Raw genomic sequence first — 9,459 nt, forward strand, 5'->3', positions numbered from 1 at the left:
TTGAAAGACTATATCACAAAATAACCCAAATAAAGAGGGTATGATCCCCTTTCCTGCACATTTTTTTAAATTTTTAGATACAGATTCCATAGAATCCTTGCATTTTAGGTACATATTGTCTTCGCAATATTGCCCATAATAATAAGAAAATTATTTTGATAAAAAATTTAATCCTAAAGCGGGTCACCAAATGGGTATTTTCGGCCATATTTGAAAATTTGATTAAAAACTCTCTTTAAAAGCAATAAAATTCTACCATAAGTTCCAGAAGAACTCGAAAGTCTAAATCTTACCAAGACGTTAGGAATCAATATATATATACAGGGTGAGATGAAAAAAAAATGCAACAAAGTCAAACGCCATTTTTTTTCTTTTGAATGAATAAAAGCAAAAAATTTCGGAAATAGCATCAAATTTTAGAATAAGTTTAGATTTGTTCAAATTGGTCACCTTTGGCACACATTATGTCCTTCAAACGGCCAATGAAACCGTCACACGCTGCCCAAATGTTGCTCTGCGGTATTTTGGCCCATTCCCAGCGAAGCGCTTGCTTGAGGTGGTCGACACTTTGGTATTTTTTTAGTGTCAACCTTGCTTTCCAAAATACTCCAGACATTTTGCGCTGGAAATGAAGCAAGAACCTCATTTTGTAACCATTCTTGGGTGGCGCGTGCTAAGTGCGATGGTGCTGAGTCCTGTTGGAATGTCCAAGGTCTGCGGCCAAGATGTTTGCGTGCCCAAGGCTTCAATACACCCTCCAGAATATTTTCGCGATAATTTTCGGCATTTATTCTGATGCCAGGGTCGATTAATACGAGCGTAGAGCGACCATCGGCTGTTATGGCGGCCCACACCATCACCGTGGCCGGCGCATGAGTTCTGGTGGCCAACCGAAGATGCACGTTTTCAGCTGATTTTGTTTGTTTACAAACTGCTGGACAACGAATGTTTTCTCATCGGAGAAAACCAAATTCGGCAGTTCACCACTTTCGGCCAAGCGACGTAACTCTTTTGAGTCTATTTTCTTTCTGTTGCACTGTAAGTTCTTGCACTTTTTGGAATTTCAATGGCTTTACCCCGAGTTCATTTTTCAATATTTGCCGAATGGAATATTGCAACATGATCAGCTCACGAACCATTTTTCGGCCACTGCGACGCGGGTTTCGATCAAGTCGCGTCTTTACTTTTCGAAGCTGATGTTCTGCTGATGTTGCTGTTTTCTACCGTCCACGTCCTTTACGTCGGGCTGGGCTACCAGTATCACGGTAACGAGCGATGGTACGAGACACAAAAGATTTATTCACATTTGAATGCTGGAGTGCTTCAACGATAGCCACTTGTGGTTTTCCAGCCAAATATAAATAAATCACACTATCCCGCTTGAATTCCATGACGTATAACTTTTTTTCTGAAAAATTCTCACCAAAATGCTCTTGTACACTTGTAAACGATATAATGAGCTGTCACTGGAATAATTTTAACAGCTGTCGGTCGAGTGCCTTAGAAATGACAGCAGTCTGAAATTGGATGCAGTTTTTTCATCTCACCCTGTATTCTTCATACCAGATCTTCTGTTTGAAGAAATATTGGAATGTGCCAAATTTGAAGACAATCAGACTCTTTTTTCACATTTTATTAGATTTATAACTATTCATAATTTTGAACCTTTGTTGTTGTTGTTGTTGTAGCAGTTTTACACGTTCTGTTGTTTTTTTTTTCGACTAATCTGGTTCTTCCTCAATGTCCAGGTTTAGGAATTCTGCTACCTTTATGGGCTGTAGCCATAGATCCTCTGGACGGAGTTGGGTAGGCTTGGCAGGACAATTAAACAAATGCAGCGTGTTGTGCGGGCCTGTATCACACGCTGGGCAGGCGTTCCGCACATCCTCATCAATTCGTGCCCAATACGAATTGAGACGGCTGCACCATCCTGAACGTAGTTGGGCCAAAACTACCCTGGTTTGCCTAGGCAGCCGACGTTCTTCAGCTGCAATGGATGGGGGGTGGACTCCGAGTATGGCATTCACACTGTAATTATTGACTACCTCAGCGACTGCATCAGTATGAATGCTATTCAGACCTGCTTGATAGGCTTCATGATCTAGAGGCTCTCTCTTATATCGCTGGACCTCTCTCTCTAGATCGTGCAGGTCCTTCCTGACACGCCTGGGTGGGGGAGTTCTATCCACCATATGGTGGTTAGGGTGACTCCCGCGATAACACCCAAGCAGGTACTGCAACGAAAGCATATGATTGTGCTGACGTAAGGGAAGAACCTTCGTCTCCTCATGTAAGTGGTCCACAGGCGTCATGAGGAGGCACCCTGTTGCAGTTCTCAGGGCGGCATTCTGGCAGGTCTGAATACATTTCCACTGCGTTGCACTTGTATTCGCCGACCACACTGGAGCCGCATAGCTAACCACAGACCGACCTATCGCTTTATAAGAGGTCAACAAGGTTTCTTTATCCGCACCCCAAGTGCTGCCGGCTAGCGCCTTGAGGACCTTGTTCCTACTTTTCATTTTATCGCAAATAGCTGTGGCTTGCGCGGAAGACTTGAACATGCTATCGAATGTGACCCCAAGAATTTTGGGGTAGTTGGTGGTCGGAATTATATGCCCCTCGACCTGCACATTCAGCTGTGTTCTCATCTCCGCAGTCCATGTGGTAAATAGTGTGGCCGTCGATTTAGTGGCGGATATTTTCATATTCCTCGCGTAGAAGAAGGCGGCAAGCTCCGCGAGATAATTATTCACCCTGACACATATGTCATCAACTACAGGACCCGACGCCATGATCGTACAATCATCCGCATAAGTTACGATCTCGATGCCGTCTGGAGGGCGCGGAATTCCGGAAAGGTAGAGGTTAAACAGTTCCGGAGATATCACCCCACCTTGGGGAACTCCCTGTTTCACTCTACGAGGCTTGGACTTCTTATTCCGGAATTCCACGTACGACTGGCGTCCACACATATAGTTGACTATCCAACGTTTCAAACTTGGCCGGAGGGTAGTGTTCTCAACGTCCTCGAACAGCGTGGCATGGTTGACCGTATCAAAGGCCTTTGATAGGTCGAGAGCCACCACTACTGTTCTGTGGCACGGCCTGTTCTGGTTGAGTCCTCGACTGATATGTGTGGATATGGCGTGCAATGCTGTTGTAGTGCTATGTAGTGGACGGAAACCGTGTTGATGGTTAGCAACTGAATAGCTTCCTCTGATACTGGGGAGGAGTAAGGCCTCGAGAGTCTTTGCTACTGGCGACAAAAGCGAAATTGGCCTGTATGATTCGCCTTTGCTGGCATCCTTGCCAGGCTTCAGTAGCGGGACCACCCTGCCCATTTTCCAGGCTTCGGGAACTATGTGGGTGGCTAACGACAAGTTAAGGACTTTGGTTAAATACTCAACTCCCGGCGTATCCAGTTGCTTCAACATTACCATTGATATTCCGTCCGGGCCCAACGCTTTAGATAACTCAGCGTTTCGGATGACATTTGCAACATCACCCATCGTAAACTGTGGAGGTACATCCTCGGCGGGAAGAGCTCTTATACGACGTAGTACTCTTCGCCTCGCCCTATCACTCTCGGGGTGCTCGACAAATTGGCGGTTAAAACAGCCAGCGCACCTCTTCGGATCAGTCACAGTTACGTCGTTAAATGTGACTGCTGTCCTATCATCCATTTTCCCAGGGTTCGAGAGTGACTTTACCGTTACCCACAATTTACTCAAATCGGTTCCGATGTTGCAACACTTCAGATGGTCTAGCCACTTTTTCCGCTTATGCTCCTGTACCAACCGGTTGACTTCCACTGTCAGTTCACTGACTCTGGGATCAGTAGGGTTGGTACGTCGGAGCTCATCACGCTCATTCGCTAATCCCGCTGCCTCTGCTGGGAAATTTGGTCTTACTTCGGGTATTCGACCAGCAGGTATATAGCGAGCGGCTGCAGCTTTGATGATGTCCCGGAAAATCCTTTCAGCTACCCGAACATCAGAAGGATTGGGCAGTTCTCTGAAGCGAAGGTTGGTGAACTCTCTGAACTCGGGCCAGTGGGCTTTCCCATGGTTAAGGAAAGTGCGGCGTTCAGAGGTTATGAAATCGGGCGATCTGCTGATGGAGACGATTATCGGGAGATGGTCTGAGCCAAGAGAAATGACGGGTTGCCAAGTCACGTCATTTATCAGACCGGGTGACACGATGGTTAAGTCTGGCGAACTGTGACACTCTCCTCTTATTCGGGTGGGGGCATCCTCGTTTACCGTGCAAAATGTGGAGCAGTCAATCTGCTCTGCCAACGCTGATCCCCTCTGGTCATTACCTAGGACGGAATGCCACAACTCATGGTGGGCATTGAAGTCCCCTAGGACCAGGCGGTTATTGCCTTCCAAAAGTGGGCTTATATTAGGCAAGTAACGCGGTTCACAGATATTAACCGGCGGGATATACACATTAAGCACCTCTACCTCGGCAGTACCACACTTGACTGCTACCCCCATACACTCCATGTACGGGTCACTAGAGACTAGCTCAAGCGAGATAGGTCTGTATTGAACAGAATGGTGTATCAGGAACGCTAATCCCCCACCTCCACTTCTGGTGCGATCTTTCCTCAATACGTTGTAACCATTGCAACGTTGTAAGCTACAATTTTCATTGAGTTTGGTTTCCTGCACCGCTGCGATCTTGATATTCCTCCGATTCATAAAATCCACTATCTCATCAATTTTACCTCGGAGTCCGTTGCAATTGAACTGCAAGAACGATGCATTGTCCGGAATTGGAACAGCAACATGTGGCGTTAAGTGCTGCGGTAAAGGTTGCTGTTCTGGAGACTGCGGGGGAGTTCCATACTCCGACGACGACTCGGAAGTTGACGACGAGGTCGTGGACTCACTGGGGACTACGTTGGTGCAGCACGAAGCAACATAGTCCCTATCGCTATAGTCTCGCAACCGGGTTAAACCGGAACAATTTCTAAAATGCACCCATCCTCTGCATCCATTACATCGCACCGAGACTGATCTATGGTGGATGGTGTTTTGGCAAACCGTACAGAACCATGGTCCGGGGTTTTCCTCAAGCCCGGCACGGACCAAAAGAATCCGGAGCAAGCATTCCGGGATGTGCTGCTCCCAAAACAGAAAAATAAACAAACACGAACATGTATACACTGGGTTGGCAGCCGCTGGCCGAAACTGGAGTGTTGTTGTTTCGGGTCAATCCGGTGTCGTAGAACCCGCTGCCGTGGGATTGTTGAACCTTTGTAGGGGGGACGTACTTGATGAGTGGACCAATATTGCCCACTTTCGTACCAGACTTGGAACAAAATCGAATTTTCCTCTCTTGTTCTATAAGGTAAATTATTTTCTGTGAAAATTTTGCCAATCTCCGAAATCGATCTAAGTTTGATAATAATATTACAAAATACCATGTTAGGACCATGTCGGATACTCCCTTCGACAGTTGTGCGCATCAGCCAGACAGACGGTCGGATGGATGGACGGACGGACACCCCTAGATCGACTCCAAATGTCCTGAAATGGATTTTGTGCAAAGATACCTAGGGTCAAAACCCGTTGTTTCGGTGAGGCACATTTTGGCCATATTAAATGATATATAAATGAGATATATCGGTCCACGTTTTTTTGTATAGCCCACATATAACGGTGCCCTCCGGTATTCGGTATTTTTATGATCCTAGTCACATTTACATTCACATTTTTTTCGGCATTTAAGAAGATTTGCTAGATGACAATCCTTGAAGTGTAAAATTGCCTATAGAGGTTCCCGTTTTAATAGGACACCCATATAAGGACCCCCATATAACGGCCCAACCCCCTTTATTTTTTTACTTTTTTCCATTATTTACCAGATTTACCGGAAAAATCCAATTATTAGAAATAATTTTTAAAAATTAGGCAAATATATATTCTTAAGGCACTTCTTGAGATCTTTCACTTAAGCTTGTTCTCAACAGGATATGTTTTATAGTTTTTCTGATATTCAGGATTCTTCATGAAGTTTAGTCAAAATCCAAACATTCCAAAAAATCGGAGGATACGAGATTTGAGAAACAATTTTAAACAAATTAAAAGCATTAAGTTCGGCCGCGCCGAACTTTGGTGGCCGGGCCACATTACGAATTTGGAAAATTTCAAAAAATAAAATCCTTAAAAATTCTGTTAAAATTTTAAAATAGCGCATATAGTTTATATTGGGGTCTATACGACGTGGACCTACATAGGCATTGTTTGTTATAAGCCATTACCATATTCAAATTCGAAACTTGAAATAAACGGTGTACAATGTAGCTATAATCATCAAAATACAGTATATAGGGTACTGGTATGTGGGGCCTATAAGAAGACCTGGACCTGCATAGACATCTTTCTGTCACAGACTGTAGTTTCCATTACGAGCTCTTAATAAGTAATTTGAAACAATTCCGGTGAATAATGACGCTAAAATCATCAAAATACCGAATATCGTAAGGTACCGTTATATGGAGCCTATACGAAGACCTGGACCTGCACTGACAATTTTCTATCTTAGGCTGTAGTATCTATTACGAACTTCAAATACCAAATTTTAAACAATTCCGGCTAATTATGTCGCTAAAATCATCAAAATACCGAATATAGGGAGGTACCGTTATATGGGGGCTATACGAAGACATGGACCTGCACAGACAGTTTCCTGTCTTAGGCTGTAGTATCCATTTCGAACTTCAAATACCAAATTTGAAACAATTCTGGTGAATAATGTCGCTAAAATCATCAAAATACCGAACATCGGGTGGTACCGTTATATGGGAGCTATATGGAAACGTGGACCCACATGGCCCATTTACGAACATAACCTGCCTACTGGAGAAATAAACATGTGTGCAAAATGTTAGTCTTCTACCTCAATTCGTTCGAAAGATAGCGTGATTACAACAGACGCACAGACGGACATGGCTAAATCAACTTAGAATTTTACGCTGATCAAGAATATATATACTTTCTTAGGTCTGACAAAGTTAATATGCCCTCCATAGTATGGTGGAGGGTATAAAAATGAGGCAGTAGTTCTTGATGCCTTTAATTTTCCCTTGGTCTTAACATATCACTCTATGCAATTAAGTCATTTTTTTATGCATTTTAGTCCGACAATCGGAAAAATAGTAATATTGAAAATAATTTTGAAAAATAAAGCATATATATCCTGAAAACACTCCTCAAAATCTTTCATTTGAGCCAACATAACATATACTATAGTTTCTCTGCAATTCAGCACTCTTCATGCCGTCTATCCCAAAATGAATTCCCCTTTGCGGTTTTAAAATAAATTATATTTCAATAAATAAATAAATACATTACATATAAATATATGGCAAGTTTTAAAATGGAACAAAAAGCAAGAGGATGAATTTGTGTATGGTTATAACCTTAATCCAAATTCACGCTTCGTTAACTTATATACTAAATCCTTAATAGACTATTTCACTGACGGAACTCTTGTCATGCTTGGACCATCCTACAGGCGAGTTGGGCAGTGGTACCCATTCGTTTTGAATAACCGGTGTCCAGACTTTTTTCCAAACGGGAACATAAATTGTTTTCGGACGCCAATATTTGACCCAACGTGATTTCCAGGATTCTTTGCGGGCCCAAAAGCCTTCTTTTTCCGGATCGGAGTCTGTGTGTTTGACACTGTAAATTGAAGGATATCAAAAAAATTGTTTTCTAAATAGTGAACACAATTTCAAAATCTTACATTTCAGTCTTGGTGGTGGTCAGGGCCGAGGTATAGCTGATCAATGTTACCGACATGATGCACAGCAGGGCAGTAAGTAAAAACTGTGATTACAGGAAGGGTTTTTATAAATTTTTTTAAAACCAAAACTTTATTTCCAGATGCTCTAAATTTTACTCACTTTCATTTTTTTGTAATTTTGAATTCGAAACCAATTTTGATACACTTCCTTCTTTTTATTTCTTTCTAATTTCACTTCCGCCAAGACCACTTCCCAGTTCAAGGTATTTTTGATTAATCTGAAGCCACTCACTTATGTTGTACAATTAAATACATCTTTGGACATATTTCAGTTCATTTCTTCCACAACAAAACCGAATTGGAAATAAGTTTTAAATATTCACCATGGCAATGTTGTAAAAACAAAAGCGGAGCATTTAAATTCACCACATGGCGGCCACCAAAAGGTGATAAATCGATAGACACCGTGTGCCGGTTAATGAACATTGTACGCCCATGTACTGTGATTACATCCATGCGACTCGCATAAGTACCCTCTTCACCTACACATCCCCCTTCCCTCCCTCCATCATATACACACAATGCCCATTATTCAAATCACATTTTAGTTTAATGGAGTAGTCGGCTTCATTGCTGTGAATGCATCGCCGCGGATCAATAAAAAAGAGACCCAGTTTCGGGAATATCACGAATACGGTATTATCTAATAACCCATGGCGTGGATAAACAAATCATGTCCAAACATTGAATTCCATTGAAGTGAAAAAACAACAATTTGGGCTTCATGTTCGCAACAGCCGGGCGACATAAAAAACAGTACAATGGCCTATTTTATTTGGTGACCAGCAGTGGAATTTAACGGTTTAAAAATTATTTGTTAGATGCGAAATAAAGTCCTCAAAGATAGTAAAAATTGAATAGATACTTTATTTTTTCTTGTGTCAATGCAAAGGACTTTGAAGGAATCGGAGAGTACCACATAAAAACAGTGATGCATTCCGTTGGTATGAAGATTCTGCATGGGATTTCAAATATATCCTGTTATGAGAGGATTTCTTATTTTCACGGTAAATCGGTTTTGAAAAAATCTTGAGTGTTATTCCGGATAAAAATGGGTTATAAAGCTGTCTTAGAAATACTGCGTCGGTTTCTGATCATATGGTATCCTTCTTACCAATAACAAGTAACAAAGCTGTAAGTTCGGCCGGGCCGAACTTTTAATACCCTCCACCTTTTGGTACAAATTTGGCAATTTCCAAAAAAATAAAATCCGTTAAAAATTCTGTTAAAATATTAAAAATACCGAATGCCTATACGACGACGTGGACCTGCATAGGCAACTTTTGTCATAAGTTATCACAAGTTATCAATGCGGAACTTGAAGAAAAATGGCTGAAGTATCCCTTACGAACTTCAAATACCAAATTTGAAACGATTCCGGTAAATAATGTCGCTAAAATCATCACCGAATATCGGTAGGTACCGTTATATGGACGAATTTAACCTGCCTACTGGCAAAATATACATGTGTGTCAAATTTTAGCCTTCTATCTCAATTTGTTCAAGAATATATATACTTTGTTGGGTCTGACATGAGTATTTCGAGGAGTTACAAACGGAATGACAAAATTAATATACCCTCCATAGTATGGTGGAGGGTATAAAAAAATGTCAGAAAATACTACAAAATATAGA

At 42.0% G+C, this 9,459-nt stretch overlaps 1 protein-coding gene across 1 annotated transcript; it reads right to left on the bottom strand.

The window, feature by feature from the left end:
* Window positions 1-7,311: 7,311 nt before the first annotated feature.
* On the bottom strand, window positions 7,312-8,180 carry LOC101893296 (uncharacterized). The gene is made up of 3 exons (XM_011297967.3): window positions 7,925-8,180; window positions 7,765-7,847; window positions 7,312-7,700 (listed from the first exon to the last, which is right to left on the bottom strand). Exons 1-3 carry the CDS (start codon window positions 7,928-7,930, stop codon window positions 7,478-7,480), a joined length of 312 nt encoding a protein of 103 aa, XP_011296269.2. The 5' UTR covers window positions 7,931-8,180; the 3' UTR covers window positions 7,312-7,477.
* Between the last annotated feature and the right edge of the window lie 1,279 nt (window positions 8,181-9,459).

Source organism: Musca domestica, unplaced genomic scaffold (genome assembly GCF_030504385.1).
Source record: "Musca domestica strain aabys unplaced genomic scaffold, Musca_domestica.polishedcontigs.V.1.1 16, whole genome shotgun sequence".
NCBI classification, from domain to species: Eukaryota; Metazoa; Arthropoda; class Insecta; order Diptera; family Muscidae; genus Musca; species Musca domestica.